The 20,183-nt window shown below is 37.9% G+C and overlaps 2 protein-coding genes and 1 pseudogene across 2 annotated transcripts in view; all 3 read left to right on the top strand.

Moving 5' to 3' along the window:
* LOC148178890 (protein-L-histidine N-pros-methyltransferase) overlaps positions 1–15,160 on the top strand; it is a 43,280-nt gene extending 28,120 nt beyond the window's left edge. Inside the window, exons 3-5 of the mRNA XM_088029776.1 lie at positions 12,960–13,169; positions 13,847–14,025; positions 14,067–15,160. Coding sequence (XP_087885902.1) covers positions 12,960–13,169; positions 13,847–14,025; positions 14,067–14,275 — 598 coding nt within the window. The 3' untranslated portion in view covers positions 14,276–15,160. The remainder of the gene's footprint in view (positions 1–12,959; positions 13,170–13,846; positions 14,026–14,066) is intronic.
* A 223-nt stretch (positions 15,161–15,383) lies between these two features.
* Positions 15,384–17,409, top strand: LOC148178889 (sodium-coupled monocarboxylate transporter 2-like). Its single transcript, XM_088029986.1, has 6 exons — positions 15,384–15,595; positions 15,642–16,142; positions 16,182–16,322; positions 16,370–16,859; positions 16,905–17,086; positions 17,134–17,409. The coding sequence occupies exons 1-6, from the start codon at positions 15,384–15,386 to the stop codon at positions 17,405–17,407; spliced, it is 1,800 nt and encodes a 599-aa protein (XP_087886112.1). The 3' UTR covers positions 17,408–17,409.
* Positions 17,410–18,537: 1,128 nt separating this feature from the next.
* LOC148178875 (sodium-coupled monocarboxylate transporter 1-like) overlaps positions 18,538–20,183 on the top strand; it is a 47,029-nt pseudogene continuing 45,383 nt past the window's right edge.

The raw sequence follows: 20,183 nt of genomic DNA, 5'->3' as shown, positions 1-20,183 counted from the left end.
TTCTGCGAACGAGCGAAAACCATCTCTGCAACCCAGAGTCGCTCTTTTTATGGCCCTGTCAAGTTGCTAGGTTTGCAGCAAAAGAGCAAAATTGTATTTTTTGAAATTTAATTGCAGTTTTTGTGGTCTAAATATAAAATTCTCAGATGGGGGATGGGGGATTATATATCTAAAAATGGCTCGAGTGTTTTATTATTAGCTCGAAAGTGTTTTTAGTCCAAAACCCCCATTGGCCGTCAGTTACATTTTCTTTTCCCTTCCGCTGGCAATATCTTCTTCCGGCAGCGTCTAATTGGTTAATCCGGTCCGGTCCGGGTCGCTGCTGTAATAGGTCAACTCAACTAATTCTCACTCCGACCCCGATGAAGCGGCGGCGGCGTCGCGGCCACCCCTTAATTAATCCGCCCCGCTAGATTGGCGCCGCGACGTTATCATGCGCGCGCTGGACCAACCCTTTTACAGCCTCCGCCCTAATTAACAGCCTCATTAGTGCCCGGACTCGACGTCATTGGGTATCCGGAGGCGTTGTAATTAGTCCGATTTTGCTAAAGACAATAAACGCCCCCGGAATGCGCGATTTCCGAGCTTGCAGCCAGCCAATAATTAATTTTTCGGGGTGGGAACAAGGAAATTGTGGATTTAGAAGAGGAAGTGGAGGTTTTAATTGGCTTTGGGGTGTTTTGACGACTTTTCTAAGAACGAGAGTGGGGGCTGAAAAAACGTTTGTTGGTGCGCAAGATAGACAATTTTCATCGTTTTTTCTTCTTCGACGTGTTCATGTAAAATTACAAACGAGAAATCGGTGTTGATTTATTGAGGGAAGTCGCCGCGTCATTACGGCATAACATTGTTTGTGAAAACCTTTTAGAAGTAGTAATTAGAATACGGTTATAATAAAATTGTCAATGGCATTTACCGTCGAGTTGACGATATGACATTTCCCTACATAAATATCAAAATCGATACGTACACTCCTTTTACTGTCGAGCACAGAAAATAATTTATTTTACGACTGTTTTATTGCCATTAAACAATTTCTAGCGTGTAAATATGTTTTATTGGCATATACCATCAGAGTCTGCACTCATAATCACGAATTTTCGAAAAAAGCGACCCAGACAATGACCAATCAGGTCGGTAATTAGAATTTTTACGCCCGGAAGGAACAAGTCACGCCATCTATCGTACTGATCTCACGTTCATGTAATTTTCATTCTAAAGCTCATTGGAATTATTTAAGAAGAGTCGACAGCTATCACTTTTCTTCGGTGGTGATTTATGCGACTTATACGGCCGTCTCTTATCAAGAGACTATAATAATGCGTCGAGGAGTCATATCCTTGTCAAGACGGGTCTATGAACGGAAGGTGTAAATCTTTACTTAAATTAAATAATGGGTTAAGTGAGTGGAAGTCAGATTGATCGACTGCATTCAACGTTCATTGTTTCGACGAAAATGATGCGTTGTTTGCTTTAATAATACATTAAATGGGTCGTCCATGAAAAATGTAGCAGGAAGGAAATTTAATATTCAAATTATTCGTCATTAAATATTGCACGAGAGTCGTTGCGTTATTAAATAAGGAGATTTTAAAGAAGAAAAAAACATGAATTCAAATCATGTAATTTCTGATTGATTTTTCTGGGGTAGTTAGATGTAATGAGGCTATTTGTGGCTTCGACGAAACGGAACGTAATTAATTACAAGTTATCGTTTATATGTTGCTGTCTGTTTTATAAAAGAATTTATAAGAAATGCATTATAAACATCAAAGCGGAATCTGTTAAAGAAACAAAGGTAAAATGAACAATAAAAAATGAAAAGAGAGCTTCTGTTGCGCTACAACCTATTCAGTTTGTGGATAAAAGGTGAAAATATTTTTAAAAATATTTGTTTCAAATTGCTCTTCACGTTTCAAGTTGAACGTATCCTGAGGTATTATGCACATGTCTTCTAGTAAAACTGACAAATCAGCTTAGGTTCCACCAGCAGGACGAGTGGGATAACATAACAATTTTGAAGAGTTTAGCCTATTTATATCATTTTGATTATTTGAAAATAAAAAACACAAATAGGAAATCGAAATAATGAAGTTTGAAGGCCTATGGACGATCAGTTGTCAAATTACTTTTCTGATCAAATCAAAATATAGTCAAAATAATATACACAATAATATTTATAAAAAATTACTTATGAAAGTTTTTCTAAAGGAAAACAAAACGTGAGCAAAAAAGAGGATATCTCACTCAAATGTGTCAAAATTGCTCTGTTTTGCACCACTCAGAATGATGAAGTACAACGGTGTTCAATTTATTTATCAGTGCAAGTATTCCGCCAGTTTCTTCTCGAGTCATATTGTATGTCCGCTACCATTTACAGAGAACCAGAAAGGATCGCACAAAAACGCCTTAAATAATAATCCGGCTCTATAACATTAATCTGAACGTGCATCTACATATTGCGTCGTGTCTCCTCGTCCTAATTAATGTCCTTCGTCGTGATTTATGCCAGGCTTTGGACAGAGCGAAAGACACACCGCCATTCGCGCCCGGATAATTTGCCCTTTTGTGGCTCGCGCGCAAGGATAAATTCGTGATTGCTGGGTAATTAACTACTCTTTAGACTCCTTACTCAGCGTGCTACAGGTGAATGTGTGTAATATCTTAGAAAACAGCTAATTGTCGCGTTCGACAGACACGACGCTTTGTTAGGGCACCAGCACACGTCCGATCAAGAAAGACGTAATTAATGGTTCAGGCATTGTTTCCGGACTGTTGGGACGTCAATGTTTAAAGGGTTTTTTCATTGGAGGGAACGAGAGCAGAAATCACAACCCGACCACCAAATGGGAGGTAACGGTCCTCCATGACCACAAATTTTCGTCTTGGCCAGTAGACAATGAAGAACGAACAATTTGTGGATTATGAGATAAAGAAGATGCTGGAATTAATAGCGAAGAAACCTTCAATTTGGATTACAATCATCTGTGCTCGATTTTGCATTTGAGCTTCTGAAGAATAGAGGTTCTAGTTACAATAAGAACTTGCTTCTAATCCTCCGATTGTCGATTGAAGAAGAATGTGGCTGATGAATTGACCAAAACTAGCTAAGATCATATGGCATCGTCGATCGCCGCCCCCGCCTCGCATCGTTTACGTAAAACAATCGCGGCATTCCTCGGCTGTCAGTATCTCAGGCCGATTATTATCAAATTATACATGAGCAATCAAATCAAATTAAAATTATGCTGCGTCAGAGGTTATAATATATTCACGGACGAGAGCAACATGTGTCTAACGAGCCGCCCGTCGCATTGTTTGAGCGACACCATCACAACTTCCACGTTGCGGGAGGACGACACCAACTCAAAAGAAATGTTTATTTTTTAATTTGACGTGACGTGTACAGAGGCGAAGGTGGTTATTAAGCGTTTTGTGGGATCGACTAATTCGAGGCAACTACACAAAAACTTAGACAGCCTCTAACGATCATTAAACGCATGAGATCGATCTGTTGGCATAGCCAAATCGAAGCATTATTGTAATTACAAGACTTTATTGGTTCTCACGGTCCATCCATCGATTTGATACACTCGGATTCGGACGCAGCCGAGATCATGATCAATCAGAGCAATACACAAAACATTAACACATTGTTAACGATTCAAAAGGAGTTTTTTTACAGGTTAAAATAAAAACGGACGAGATTCCCAGAAACCTCATTTATTTTCAAAATGATTCATTAAAATTTTTTAGCATTTTCAATTACGGAGATTTTTTACTTTACTCACGATTATTACTGCATTACATCCAAAGGAGACCGAAGGAGAGCGTATTTTGATCGCTTTTTTACCCCAACATTTCTACAATAGACACCATTATTTTTAGTCATCTTTTTTGCTATTGCATACATTCAAGATAAGTGAAACAAAAAAATTCTTTATTTTTTTTTTTTTAAGTGTATTTGAATGTGAGCTTTATTCGTCACAAAACAGCTAAGATAGAAAGTAGAACTTTTACCTTCAGACTTGGAAGAGTGCTTATATACCAAGAAACAGAAGACTCTAGCCCGTTATTATTTCCCAAAATCCGAAAGATCGGGGGAAATTAGAAAGCGAGGGCAAGAATTTTTTTTCTCCCGTGGTTTGTATTTTTTATTTTTTCACTTTTAGCACATTTACGTCTACAATGATAAGTGGTGTGTTTTACAGAAAAAGTTAAAGTGGGGTGGAAAGGCCTCAAGGTATAATTATCGTTATTTACAAATGATGAATTCAAATTTCTAACCTAAAACCAATAAAACGTCTTTATTCTTGACGTTTACATGAAGTTTATTTCTATGCCCACCAAAAAGCTTATTACAGGTATCTCAAAATGCGCGTTTTTTAGGAGGGAAATTTAATTTCACAGTTCGGAAGCAGACGACATAATGACATGTTCTCAAGTTAGTAGTGAAAAAAACCCTGAAGAACCTCTAGGCTTCCCAGTATTTCAAAACTATACCATGTATGTTTGGTTGGAACAACACGAATATCGAGCTTAAAAGCTCACTGAGAATGGTTATGTAAACAACGTCGACATATTATATGTATGTATAATGAAATTCGAGATTTAATATATAAAGAAAAGCGTAGGGGAAGAAGAACGCGCTTATATATTCACGTTCCTTTGAAAATCGGACAATCTTTCAGACAGTATGATAATAACTAACAGTCGAAAAAAGACGCATTTTTTCAACGTCCCAAAAGTTAATGAAATATTTGCAAGTATTTTAAGGTAGTCAAATGTTTGGTCCTGTGATGAACGAGTTGGACGTCTTATTAATATTATAGCTGTAGGATATACGTAATATGAATCAGCCTTAATTTAAAAATTCTTCTATGGATTATAAGGAATAATTATAGGTTTGGTACATTCAAGATTCGTTGAATTCATTTAAATTTAATTTCTGTATGCAATCATCATAAATAAATGACCGTCGAATGCTTGAATTTTATTAAATTCATCATTAAAATGTAATTTCGTCTAATGGAAATGGAACGAGACGTAGGAACGATCGAATTTAACTGGGTAAAATTTCAGTGGAGGAATTTCAGGCGTATCGCCCATTTATTATCCTGATATAGCGGCGGTGGTGTCTTGTGCAAGATTAATTAATCAGACATCTAAAAGTACATTTCGTATTTTCCGTACACTCTTCCATTCATAAATATTTATCCAGGTACGTCTGCAAATAGCGAGAAATTTAATTACGTACTGACCTTGAGGAGTAATCTTCAAGTCCAACACTCTTTGTCGAGGACAAGGACCCTATTAATGTTTTCTTCCCCACTTGTATAATTGTGTTATATCAATAGTATAGGTGGGTCCTCCAACCCTTGCACACGTGTCCTTTCAATACCCACTAAATGGTACCTATAAGAACCCATCGATGGTGTAGGGTTTCTCCAACTATTACAATTCCTTGCTTTCTCCCTATTAGAATGATTTAAGACAAAGACCAGTAAGTAAAAGCTTTGTTGTTCTCGACTATAAATCAGCGTCCAATTTTATGAAGCTGTAGGTACTAGAACGCCGTTTCCAATTAGCACAAAAGGTCACCATCTATCGATAAATTAGTGGCTTTGGACACTAAAGTCACGTTTTGACATGACATAAGTCCTACCTGATTTAGTGCTTATTAACTTATACTGGTGACATACAGCTTCACTTTTTACCCGCCAAAGTATAATTTTAATTGGATTTAAACCTGGAGGGAGCGGCGACACTTGATGGTTTTTATTATGCGCATCGGGCCACCTTTACGTCTCTATCAAAGATGGTTTATATCTCCTGTTTCGATATTCAATAACACTGTACGCAGTTATGTGACATGTGTATGAATTAGCTCGTCCGCATCTGTTTCGCGCCGTCATATTTTAATATCTCGTAAATATATTGATTTCAAGTTGGCGGACGACAGGATCGTATTATCATTCAATTTAGGACCAATAACTCAAGCCTGTCCTGCCCACTGTTCGCACAGTGGCAGATAACCAATCGCCCATCGGCCACGCAGATGCAACTGCAGAAGAACTTGAAAGATTTTTTCAAATTCAAGACGTTTTACTTGGGACCAATGGAAAAAAAAACAAATAGAGAAGTGCTAATTTGCTAAAATAAAAGACACAAAAAACAAATTTATAAATATGAAAGCAGCGCACTGAAGAACTTCACATCGATGCTTGTTATGATATTAACGATCTCTGATCGGTAATTTTTTCGGTAATCTGAGAAACAAATTTATGGCATCATTATGACTTTTTTCGGAGATGTTAAAACTCATTTGATTTATCGTGGGTGAGAGTTACTTTAGTAACGGTAATATCGCGTTCGCATGATCATTAGGAGAGCTATTGATGCCCATAATATCGGATAATTGAAACGTGTAGAATCCTCACAGGAAGAGAAAGAACTTTTTTTATTAAGTAATCAAATTATAGTGGATGGAAATGCGTTGTGTTAAATTTTTGTGGCACCTGTAAATGTACAGTTTGCAAACAATTGAGTTGACAAGTTCTAGGTTGGACAAAAAGCTCCGTAAAAAGAAATTCAAGTTAAAATGGAGTTATGGAAATATTTCTGAAAAAAGGGCATATAAGAAACTGCGGTTCTTTTTTGTAAATGTGTAAATTTGGAGCAACTTGACAGAAGAACCTGAAAGACCGTGGCACAATTTCCAATTTTTTTTATTTTTTAGTTGAAAACTATGACTCGTCTCCCCTCCGGTGTAATGATTGTGAATCAGCTTTTTTATCCGCGGGATTTAAACATCCCTCACCACCTCCGTTGCTGCCGCCGTCGCTGCTGCCGCGCCGGGATGGATGATTTATCTCCATGAAAAAATTAACCCCCGTGAGATAATTAAACCGTTATAATAAGTCCATAAATTCGCGTCAAGAATCGAATTTCAGTAATCCAGTGGCGCTTCCGCTGCGTAAGATTAATGCATTTGGATCGTTTAGTCGGGGGCGGCGAACGAAGAACGGCCATGAATAAAACAGTGTGTAACGACACGTTCGAACCATAGGTGTCGCCTTATTCTTCGGCTCGATATATGCGGAAGGAAGGCCCCGCGACACCAGGAATGCAAAAGGAGTAAAAAGCCGGGAGACAGTGCGCGCGAGTCCTATAATAGAAGAATGGGTGAAAACAAAATGAAGCCACCCGTCGCCGCCCCCTTTCGGCCCCAAGTGTGAGATGTATGCATTAGACTTTCAAAGTGTCCCGGCCGTTTCCCTGGCAACGCAGCCTCGGCCTGATATGACGCCCGGGCAATTTAATAAGATTCTGCGTCCCGGGTTCGCGGCCGTCCCCCGCGTCGCCGCCCCCACCCGGTTATTATCTTGACAGGCGTCCGTAACTAGTGTGCTTCTTACCTGCGGGAAAAGGCAGCGGCGGCGGCGATACGAAGACAAACGGCCACCGCCGCCACCAAAAAGTGTCAAGGACGACGATCTCTCGCCCACTTATGAAGACGTCTTCAGTGGCAACATATCTGTCACGGACTTTTTCGAACGATGATTATGAAAAGATCTAAATGTTTTTGCTACCGCTCTTTATGCCTTGTGTACGACGTTGAGCGTTTAGAAGAGTCGATGCCGCCTCTTATTCAAGTCTGCGGCTATTGTTGATGGTGCGTTGCCACAAAGCGATCGCTTATTTCGTGTGATATTGTATTCTGTTCAAAGGCAACACTTCTTGTAAGCGACGTTCCTGAGCGTCCGCACTCGCCGAGCAGTCCATCTGCTTAGGCTCTTCTGATCACTGTGTTAATAGCCGCTACAAAAAACTAAATTGCCTTTTTTCAAAGCATTCCAGAAGCCAAGAAGGACGCTCGATGCTCTTATGAACATTCATAATAGGCACACACTATAACAAAATTATAACTCTTTATGTAAACTCATTACGTCATTTTATGTCATAAATTGTAAAGTTATCTAAATCATTCTAAAGTACCCATGATTGAAACAAATACCATATATCTGGCATTACTGTAATTTTATTGTGGTAAAGCTAGGATATTTTTTTCTGTTTGAAATTCCTTAATTAGAAATTTAACTTATACAATTAATTCAAAGGGCTCCACTATTTTTTTCAGCTCATTATAGAATTACCTTCCTATTTTATATTTTGACTATTTAAAATTTGTAATTTTTTAAGATTTAAAGTAGGAGGAATAAAGGGCAACATTTTTCTTTTCTATGGAATGGCAAATTAAAGAAATTTTTGTTCAACTCTTTTATATTTTATTGAGTTCCTTCTGATTTAAATACGTGTAGGTAGAATCATATCAATATTTATATTGCTGCGACATGCGATGAAGCATTTCTTTCAATATTAAATTGCAAGCAATTTTTTTATCATCAACGAGGAAATCAATAAGCACTGAATGCAGATTTCCCAGATGATTTAAGTTGATTCATTGCAAGAAATGTAAAAGAAGTGTCCACTACTTCCGGAAGTGTATAGTTTAATCATTTTCTTTTCCCAGAAACTCCTCAGGATCTAAATCCTTAAAAGCTCATGAAGCGTCAAGTTGAATAGCAAAATTCTTAAAAATGTAGGTAATTTTTCAGAAACCAGTTAAGTCAGATTGTTTCAATTTTGAAAGTTAGCAGCTCTTTAACTGTCATGGTCTGAACATATCGTTTTCCAGCAAATTGATATCTCCATTGCACCTCCAGATTTTATTTTTCCTGAACTATTCTGAACAAAACTTTCACGCATTTTACATCTCAGCTTGGAAGTACGAGACACAAAAAGAGCGAATTTTCAGCATTTGAAGCGTCATTACTGCAGTTTCGTCGTGTGAGAATCGTTAGTTTTTCTTGTTTCAGTGGATCTGAAAATCATTAAAACCGTCGCACACAATGCATTTCCTGCGCGGTTCTAAACGAGCTTCGATATACTTTGTATTAATATAAACGGATTCGAGTAGATATTCCACGAGGCAGCAATAAACTCAATGTAAATGAGATAAATCCAAATCCGTACTTACACGATAAAATACACTCTGTTGGATACGAGGGCGTCATAAACCGCCACTTAACGAATTATTAGGAATAACAAATCGTGCGTGAACCTTATCAAAACGTTTTCTTGTTTTTAATCCACAAAGGCAAAGAAAAAACGTGGAATTATCTCTTGGAACAGTACATTAAGCGCTCGTTAAAGTGAGAAAAAAGCGGCGTGACTTCAAGAAAAGTGACCAATCAGAACGAGGCGTTAATTTTTATTGTAGCACAGCTCGACGCTCGTGCTCGTAAACGCCGTCTTGAAATTTTTTAATTATAGTGCTTACAGTTCCCACAAAATACGTCTTGTCAAAAATACACGACAAAGCAATATATTATGTTTGAAGTATGCAAAGCAGAAAATCGATGGCCTCCAGTGAAAAATTAAATTTCAATCATAAGTTGTACGCATGCGCATGTTGGAAACGTGTATTTATTGTAAATCTTCGATTAGGGTGATTAGGGTAATCAGCACTGCCGTTGGCAGCGAAATACAATGTTGGATGCCTTCACGCGTCTTAACGCCCATTTTACGCCCGGAGACAGGGCCGTACCGGCAAAACGGTTTCATCATGACCGGAGACAACTTGCTGATTTATCGCGGCAGAGCTAGAGGGGGCTTTTTGTTAACAGTGATAATGATAACTTGTGTTTACAACAAACGCGGCAAAATAGTAGCGGATAACTCAAAGCGAACTTAACAACACTGCGACTGCCATCGATGAACATTTTTTTTTCTCTTCTATTCTTCGATTTTACATCTTTTGTTCTTTATCTTTATATTTTATTTTTCTTGCTTTTTAATAACATTTTAATAACAGTTTAACTAATTAATAAGTTTTGAATGTGGGGCACCTTTGTGTACAGATATCAAAAATTATTTAAATGAACTTGGAGCAATACGTGCGTCTTAAAACACTTTTCAGACAAATAATTATATGAAAAATGGCGAATAGGCCTAAGTCGAAAAATCTGAAGTCATATCTCGTCCAGCGCCGAAATCTGAAAATCAGGTTTTACAAAACGACCAGACCCCAACAGGATCAGACGACAAAGGCGGCAACCCAAAAAATAAACTTTCTAATTAATCTGATGGTCGGGTCCACACCGCGACCGAGTGAAGAGGACATATCGGACACGGGACATATATCTTGTGTCTGCGAGCGCTGCTGCTGTCCAGAAACAATAGGCCAGCCATTAGGCAAATGAACGCGGTCGTTTCGCGACGGACCAACGCTAATCCTGCTACCAGAACAACGACGCAGGAACGAACAAGAATGTTTTGGACCGTTGCTTTTACCTATATACAGTGTAACAAAAGTAACCACGCGGTCTTTTTGTCGTTTTTCTCGAGCATTAAGCGCACCTGTGTGTAGTTCGGTTAAAATTTTAAATCGAATGCGGTTTTTGTTTGTTGGAAGAGCGGTTTGCGCCGTTCAGAGGACCGATAGTCATCAGCGGGGCTGCGTGCGTTCGTTTATTCATTTCAAAAGGGAAAGTTGAGCAAAACAAAAAGTTTTTACTATAAAGTTAAAAAATTTGAAAGTGGTTTAGTACGAATTTTATGTTTGTATTCAAAATTTTAAGTTGTTGAGAGAAATGGCCTGTTATTTTCCCTTGAAGACGTACTAAACATCCACCAAGTGCAATAACCCTTGCACGGTTCGTTCAGGTGTGGTAAAGTAGTTGAAATTTATTACCAAATTCCCATAAAAGTTATACCAGCGTTGACCACATTTGCTCCAATGTTGATCCAATATGGCCAAATTACAGACCAAGATTTTGAAAATTTTAACTTTTGACTTGGATATGGTTTTGACTGAAGCCCAACTCAATACGAAGATTTGACCCGAATTCGCCAACAGGTGACACATCCAAATTAATTTCGTTCATTACCACCTTGTACCAGGAATCCTGAAGAAAGCCTCCGTTCTCTTCGATCATACGGTACAACTGTGGGTGTCGAACTCCGAACACATAATGTGGTCGATATATAATTTTGATATATTGCAATAAGAGCTTAATGCGCCACTTTTCAAAGCGATTGCATTCGTATATAAATCACTTATTAAACGCAGAGTCCGAAGAGCGTTCGCTGGCCAAGCCGTACTTACGTGTAATTTTCTATCCTCATCCATTTCAAGCGCGATTAAAAAGCACGGTCGGTAAAGGCAGGATTGTTGTTAACGCCGAAGGCTCGCGGGATAGCCGCCAGATCAAAGATACGATCTTTGTTTCAGCTGCAACGATATCGCGGACATGCCGTACTTCTTCCAAGGTTTAATTGATAATACAAGCGTTTTTTAATGAACCCAGAGGTACAAGAATTTTGTAGGCGAAAAGAAAAATACCAATCTTCTTAACACCTTGAAAAATATTGTTAAAGTCACCATTTTAAAACGTTCACTTCCTTTTCTCTTGGCTGATTTGGCGCTGATGATGCAATGAATTCCCGTTTTTCATTACTTAACCAATCTCGACCATTTTCCAGTTAAAATATTAAATCCGCCCGCAATATTTTCATTTCTCTAAACACTGAGAACCGTCTCTGCCTTTTAAAAATTCAGTTTGTCCATCTGATTACCCCAAAACCCTCTCGGATAATTTGAATATTACATCAAGCGCCCCAATCCTTGTGGCGTGTTTACCCGTTCGTTTCCTACAAATATTTAATTAGACGAAAAGCCAATTACGCCATTATACCAAAATTAAAGCGGAGGAAACCTCTCGCTCCGAGGTGGAATCGGAGTAGTATAGAAAGAGCCACCGCCCTTCTCCCGTCGTCTTGCCGCCCTCAATCATTTTCAATATGAAATTTTTATGTATTGATCGAGTTTTTTAGTCCCGGAGCGGGCGGGGGATTGATTGGGGGGAGAGGGGAGGTTCGTGTATGCTGTCACTTGGCCGGACATCGACGACCGCTGGATTTTTTAATATCATTCACGACACTCCGAAGGGAAATAATAAAGATTTAGGAACACTAATATCCAAAGAAAATTACCAGAGGATCAGCTTTAGGGCTCTAAATTTTTACGCAGTGTCAAAAACGTAATTGAGTTTCCAGGTGTGCACGAGTGTAGTGTAAATAATCTCAATTACTTGCAGCCACCGTCCAAATATGCATCCATGCAAATTACTGAAGTTGACCTTTTATTGTTGGATTGACTCGCAGCAGCTTCAGTGACGTAATTTGAATTTATGACGACGATATTACCACGCTATCCTTCTAATTACTTGGATCTGCACATGTTGTAAATGTATTATGGTCAACATGACCTTTACAAGTCACCCAACCCAGTGAATCTTAAAATCACCGTCGATAAATCGTTTGTCTGCTCAGTGAATTATATTCCAGAAAACAAACAGAAATTATCATAACAACCGACGTAATAACACGAGCGATTGTAATTTCGCGTATTTAAATGTAACGGGAACGTTAACAGTGCTCACATTTAATAATAATGTTCACACATGCAATTTCTTTGTGCAAAGCGTACTATTTTTTTGCACCTGAGATGAATGTTCTGTGGCGTTATATTTAATTTAAAGATTTCGCGCGGTAATTAACTGCGCACTTTTACGTTTTAATTGATTAAATGGGTAATTTTCACAAGTTTATAAAACGTAGTAAACTGTAAAAGTGGGCAATTAGCACTTCCTTAATGAACGTTTATACAGTTTAGTCGTAAAACTATTTACAAAAAGAAATAACTGTAGGTTGTGCCGATGCGAATTAACTCTAAAAACAAATAATTATGCAGTTAATGTAGGCTTTTATAGCGCGGGAATGGAACAAAACTATTTCAAAAATTGTTATAAAAGAAATTTTATAACCACAATCTGCCAACTGTAAATTTAAGAATTATTCGTGCTAAGAGTCTTTATAGTAAGTGTTTGTTTCAGGTGGTTGCAAAGAGGCTCCATGTTCGTCTTGTCCATGCATCAATTCCTCCGTCTCTTGCGCACAGATTTGCCCTTCCAAAGAGACAGCCTCCTGGACCTCGGTGCCGGTGATGGAGAAGTCACCGCTCACCTTTCACCCCTTTTCAAGAAGACCTACGTCACTGAAGTCTCCAATCCCATGCGGAGTCTTCTGCAAAGCCGCGGTTATGAGTGCGTGTTTTTTATAACTTAACTTTTTGAAAGGCGATAAAGCGTCTCTCGAGATTGAATAATGCAATTTTGTAGCCTTCGCGATAATGTTTAATTGCTCGACTCCGGCAATTGGATGATGGGTATTGCTAGTATCTCGAGTAATTAAAGTCGTTCCATGTCAGATTGTTAATTGAGTTCTCGATGCAGTAAAACTTTGCTCATAAAACTAAGTGCAGAGTTAATTAAGACTTACTTTAACAGATTGGGACAAGGAGAATTCTCTTGTGTACAATTTAAGTTTACGAGGGCCGATCAAGATTTACTCCGTTAATTAGGCGGAGAGGTATCACCTGTGAATATGCGGATGTGCGAAGGAGCAACATTCGTAATTTTTACGATGCATTTCGGAAAAGTTGCAATTAAATGCAACAGTGAGACTACTTATATAAGGCAATAACGCGGACATATTTGGCCGTTTTGCAGCGACCAGAAACATTTGCATTAAATTTAATTACTCTCAATTTAACGACCACGTTTTAACTCGAACAATAGCGACATTTTTATTGCTTTCGAATTATTATCATTGCCAACCGTACCGGCAGGTGCCCATCCTCATTAACCACAACGGCAATAAGAGCAACCTTGTTGCATACATCTACTTTCGACACGTGGTTTCAAATTCTTGTCATTTACAGGCTTTTGGACATCGATCAGTGGCACCAAAATCGGAAATACGACGTCGTCTCGTGTCTAAATCTCCTAGACCGCTGCGATGCTCCCAACCAGATCCTTCAACAGATCAAAAATTCGCTCAAACCTGATGGTGTGTTGCTCCTAGCGCTGGTTCTTCCGTTTTCAGCATATGTCGAATCAGGTAAAAGCACTTTTGAATCGAACAAAATTAACGTTTTTTAGGGTCACGGAACCACAAACCCACCGAATTATTACCAATAAGAGGATCATGTTTTGAAGAACAAGTGAAAAGTGTTGTTCATGAAGTCTTGACTCCTTTAGGATTCGAAGTGGTGTCATGGACTAGAGTTCCTTATTTATGCGAAGGAGATCTCCAGCAGTCCTACTATTGGCTGGATGACGTGGTCTTTGTTTTAAAAGTCATGAATTGAACAGAACTTCACGAAAATCTCTGGATCTATTTTCTTACAAATGAACATATTTCTTCATTCTTGCAACGAAAACAATCCACAAAAACAATGGGCTGTGGTAATATTTCTTTTATAAGAAAGACTCTATCGTTTTGGAGAAAAAACACATTACGATGTCGATGTGGACTCTAAACTAAATGTTGACCAATTGTTGCTTCAAAATTTTTGTGATAAATGTCGGCTTAATGTAGTGCTGTCACCATTTACTGTTTGCAAAATGTATGGACAACTGCACACACCAAGAATGTCTGGATTAGTCTTTGGCAAAAATTTGCCAACTGAATTCGCGTTCTTTCTGGCCGGTGGAAAATATTAATTATCTGACAGATTGTGGATAAAAATTAAAATATATTTTTACCTTTAGCTTGAGAACATCTGATGATAACGTCTGCTTTCGAACTGTGAAATTTAATTTTTTCTAACAAGTAGACAAAGAAAGGTGTATCTTGGGTTGCCTATATTAAGCTAAATATTTAATGGGTATGAAAACAAACGTCATGTATACATCAAAAATATTGTTATGTAATTATTATTATTATGACCAAACAGAATAACTCTGACGTAAAATTTTTTCATAAGAAGACAAATACACTAAAGAATCGAAAGAAAAAAACGGAACGACTTCACAGCGTAACATCCATTTAAAATACCGTTTTTTTACACTTGTTCATATATTTTCAGATAGTAGATGGGCAGAGTTGACGTACCAATCTTAGACAATAGAAACATATCAGCTCTAAATGCGATGTCAATTATATTTATTAATGATAAGTTGAAAACCTGTATTCTTCCATTGTCGTCCGCTTCTTCTGCGACGTCTACAACTAATAAACTTCTTTTGTCACACACTGTTTATTTCTTATCAGTTACGTAATTTTAATCACTGTTTCAACAGATTACAAAATCGTCACAACAAAAGATGTAGAAATTCATTGTTCCCGGGATTTTTAAATTCACATTAAATTCTAGTTCAACATAATCTGGAATTATCACAAGTAAACAAGCGTTTAAGATTTATATACTGCACGGTTGTCGCTCCAATTCTCTCATTTTTTACCAAAGTGTGAAAATGTCGACGACGGTTTTACCAATTCTAAAAAACGTGGCCCAAGTGTCATTTTCATGGTACGACTATGTTCTCTTCTCCGTTATGTTAGCCTTAAGTGCCTTAATCGGGATATACTTTGGGTGTTTCGGCTCTAAACAATCTACAGCGAACGAATATCTCATGGGTAACAAAAAAATGAAAGTATTACCGATATCGATTTCACTCGTTGCGAGGTGAATTCCCACTCGTACTTTTTTTGTATTAATAAAAAACTTTTAGTCACATTTCTGGAATCACTCTTTTAGCCGTTCCTGCAGACGTTTACAGATATGGCGCCAGCTACTGGCTCTTCGTCGTGGCGATTTTAATAGTCACGCCATGCACCATCTTCATCTACCTTCCGGTGTTTTTCAAGCTGCAAATCACCAGCACTTATGAATACTTAGAGAGAAGATTCGACGCCACAAATCGCATGTTTGCGTCGTTTCTTTTCACGTTGGGACTCTTCTTGTATCTACCGATTGTTATATACATCCCTGCGCTGGCATTGTCTGCAGCTACAGGTTTTAACATTCATTACATCACACCTATAGTCTGCGGAGTCTGCATTTTTTATACTACTCTTGGAGGGTTGAAAGCGGTGGTTTGGACTGATACTCTTCAGTTCACTGTGACTGTAGGTGCAGTTTTTACAGTTGCTGTGATTGGAGTTAGAGCAGGAGGCGGTTTTGGAGCGATTTGGAGCAAAGCGGTGATAGGACAACGATTGGATATTTTCGAGTAAGTTTTTGTTGGACAGCTTTGAAACATTCGGTTTAGTTTTAATCCAGATCCAACCATCCGCGACACTTTTTGGAGCACCAGTCTTGGTTTGACTGTCTACTGGCTAGCGATAGTAGCAATTCACCAGAGCTGCGTTCAGAAGTTCTTAGCAGTTTCCACTTTCCAGGAGGCGAGATTGTAAGTCACTGACAATGTTCGCGTAACTTTTGTCATGTTTTCTCCAGATCAGTTATTTATTTCTGCATCGGCATCATCATTATCACGTCACTTAGTGTCTTCATCGGTTTGATCATGTATGCAAGATACGCCGACTGTGACCCTTTCACTATTGGAACAGTGAAAAAGAACGACCAACTTCTTCCTTATTACATCATGGATGTAGCTTCTCATATTCCGGGTTTGTCCGGACTTTTCATCGCCGGAATATTTTGTGCAGCCTTGAGCACATTATCAGCAAGTCTCAATTGTTTAGCGGGTACAATTTTTGAAGACTTTATTGTTAAAATAACCGGACCCATTAAAGATGAGAAGAAGACAGGAGTGATTTTAAAAATGATCGTTGTGGTCTGTGGCGTTTGTTGTACTGCTTTGGTTTACGTCGTTGAAAAGTTAGGAAGTCTTCTGGCACTTGTGACTGCAGTAGGAGGTGTAGCAGGGGGACCTTTATTTGGAATGTTCACTTTGGGAGTTTTGGTCCCGAAAGCATCCAGCAAGGTAGTCGAAGTAAAGGAATTACCAATTTATGAAACAAGTTTATAGGGAGTCTTCTATGGAGCCATCATCGGACTTCTTTTCTCGGGAGTCATAGTGACCATGAACCAATATTACAAAATTCAAGGAGCTATTGTGGATATACCGAAACCCACGTCTGTTGAAAACTGTCCAGGAATTTTTAATTTTACTACAATCTCTGACGATTCGGTGAATTCTACCAGTTCAATGTAAATTCATTTTTATTTCAACAACAATTACGGTTTTTATGTTGCAGAGCGGAACATCTTCAACCCTTCTTTTTATTTCGATTGACACATTATTATAATGCTCCTTTGGGAGGTTTGGTAACTATAGTTGTGGGACTGTTAATTAGTTACTTAACGAAGAACGAAGATCGGCCGGTACATCGAGATCTTATAAGTCCTGTGGTTTACTTTGCCTCGCGAGAAGACAGAGAGAAAGGTATTGACAATAAGGACTATTGTACACTGGACAGGGCGCTAGACTTGATCACGACAAATTTACCGGACGAGGAAAAGGGAACTTAACTTTTGACCCCAAATTTCGTAAAAAGATTACGACGACTGATATATTAATAATCCGCTTATGTCTTATTTTTTTTAACGAAATAAAATTGAGAGTGTACACTTATGCTTGTATTATATAAAATGTTTGGAAATCATGTATATGACTAGAATTTACATTCGGATTTAATATTTTACTATTTTGAATTAAATATAAAATATAAATATAAAAATACAATATTTTTAGTGTACTTAATAATTTTTTTAATTACCTAAAGTAGTGTTTTTGTGGACTAATCGTTGCTGCTTACGGACAAGGCGTAGGCGAGTCCGCAATAGTAGATGAGTCTCCAAAAACTTTTTAAGTACGTGTTACAAACAATCTTTTTTAGTGAAAGCTTTTAAAACACATTCAAATCTTTTATTATTTACTTACCAATTATTTCTCGAAAATAGTGCGTTTCGGATTTTATAATTACCATGCACCATGGCAACCATGTGATTGTTTAAAATAAACATAAAAAATGACGGTTTTTTGCATAAAGTGCAAAATCCTGACAAAATTACCGAAAACGCAAAGAAATTTGTATTGCATTTATTTAAAAATTCAAAAATTATTAAAATTGAAGTACCTACATCAAATAATAATGTTTAATCGTTATATTGGACCACTATGCTTTATTTGTTGTCATAGCAACTTTTTTAGAGTCTAAAAAAGAATATATTTAAGGACTTAATAGCTACTTTTGGAAGCGTACACTAAAAAAAGTCATTTTTTTATATTAAAATTAACATTGTCATCATGACAATGCAGTTTTATTTGTCTAGTCCGTTAATCTGCACACATTACCAGCCTGGACCGCTAAAGATTTTTTTTTTCGATTTTGTTCATAAACTGTAAAATTTAAATCAAAATCATAAAATAAATCTAACAAATCCAAACAATTAGTTGCTTTGTACTGTTTCATGAGCCTTATCGCCTTTTAATACGGTCCACGGAACTAGAATAAATCTCCTTCACCTTCAGAAGAGTAAACTTGCCGCTAATTCTTCATATTTAAGTAAATAGTCTGCTTATCTATAAGCTTATTTTAAATAAATCTCGCGGCTATTTAAATGAATGAAATTCAAAAACCAAAATTCATTCATTAAAGATGGTTGAAAAAACCACTACAAGAATTTTAACAACGGTATCGAACTTTGCCGAAAATGCGCACCATCTTTCATTTTCGTGGTATGACTACATTCTCTTTTCGGTTATGCTGGCCTTAAGTGCCGCAATAGGAATATATTTCGGTTGTTTCGGTACCAAACAATCCTCAGCAGACGAGTATCTCATGGGTAATAAAAGTATGAAAGTGTTTCCAATTTCTGTATCCTTAGTTGCGAGGTAAGAGCAATGTTCATGATTCATATTTTTTTTTATTATCTTTCTTTATTATCAGTCACATATCTGGAGTCACTCTTTTAGCAATTCCAGCAGACATATACAGATTCGGAGCTACGTATTGGCTTTTTGTCCCAGCGGTCGTAGTGGTAACACTAGGCACTATGTTTATCTATCTTCCTGTTTTCTATAAACTTCAAATTACCAGCACTTACGAGTATCTAGAAAAGAGGTTTGATAACAGAATTAGAGTTTTTGCATCGTTCTTGTTCGCATTGGGTGTTTTTTTGTATCTACCTGTGGTTATCTACATCCCGGCTCTGGCTCTTGCAGCAGCCACCGGGTTGAACGTCCACTTGATAGCACTGTTAGTTTGTGGAGTTTGTATTTTTTATACCACTCTTGGGGGTTTGAAAGCAGTCGTGTGGACGGATACTTTACAGTTTACAGTGACCACAGGTGCTGTCTTCACTGTTGTAATTATTGGTATCAAATCAGCTGGAGGATTTGGAGCAATTTGGAAGAAAGCTCTGGAAGGACACCGCTTGGATATTTTTGAGTAAGATTTTTACTACGACTTTGGCTATATATTGTTTTAGTTTTGATCCAGATCCTACAAAACGTGATTCCTTTTGGATCGTCACAATCGGTATTTCTATGGCGTGGCTCTCCATGGCTGGGATTCACCAGAGCTGCGTCCAGAAGTTTCTATCATTACCAACTCTACGTGAAGCTAAACTGTAAGTATTTTTTTTATACCAAAAGGTTAACTTTTTTTTTCAGATCTGTTGTATTCTTCGGCATTGGGATGACCATCATTGGTTCTTTTAGTGTCTTCACCGGTCTTATAATGTACGCCAAGTACTCTGACTGCGATCCTTTGACCAGTGGCGCGATTAAAAAGAACGACCAACTTCTTCCTTACTTCGTCATGGATGTAGCATCGCACATTCCAGGACTTTCAGGTCTTTTTATCGCTGGCATTTTCTGTGCTGCTTTGAGCACCTTATCAGCGACTCTCAACTGTTTAGCAGGAACTTTGTTTGAGGATTTTATTGTGAAAATCGTTGGACGGTTTAAGAGTGAACAAACCACAACGTACGTGTTAAAATTGTTGGTCGTAGTTAGTGGTGTTACTTGTACGGCGCTGGTTTTGGTTGTGGAGCGCCTGGGTGGAATTCTACCATTGGTAATGAGTTTAGGAGGTGTCACAGCTGGACCCTTGTTGGGGATGTTCACTCTCGGAATTCTCTTCCCGAAAGCTTCAAGCAGAGTATGTTAAAAAAATGAAATTGTGATAATGTAGACTATTTTTAGGGTGCTTTTTATGGGTCTATTATTGGTCTCTTGTTTTCAAGTTGGATTGTTACCATGGCTCAGTATTATAAAGCAAAGGGGCTAATAGTTCATGTA

This window comes from Gnatocerus cornutus, chromosome 2 (genome assembly GCF_029298725.1).
Source record: "Gnatocerus cornutus isolate USDA-ARS CGAHR chromosome 2, icGnaCorn1.1, whole genome shotgun sequence".
Classification (NCBI taxonomy): Eukaryota; Metazoa; Arthropoda; class Insecta; order Coleoptera; family Tenebrionidae; genus Gnatocerus; species Gnatocerus cornutus.
Note: the sequence above shows the minus strand (reverse complement) of the source record. Positions and strands in the feature narration are given on the sequence as shown.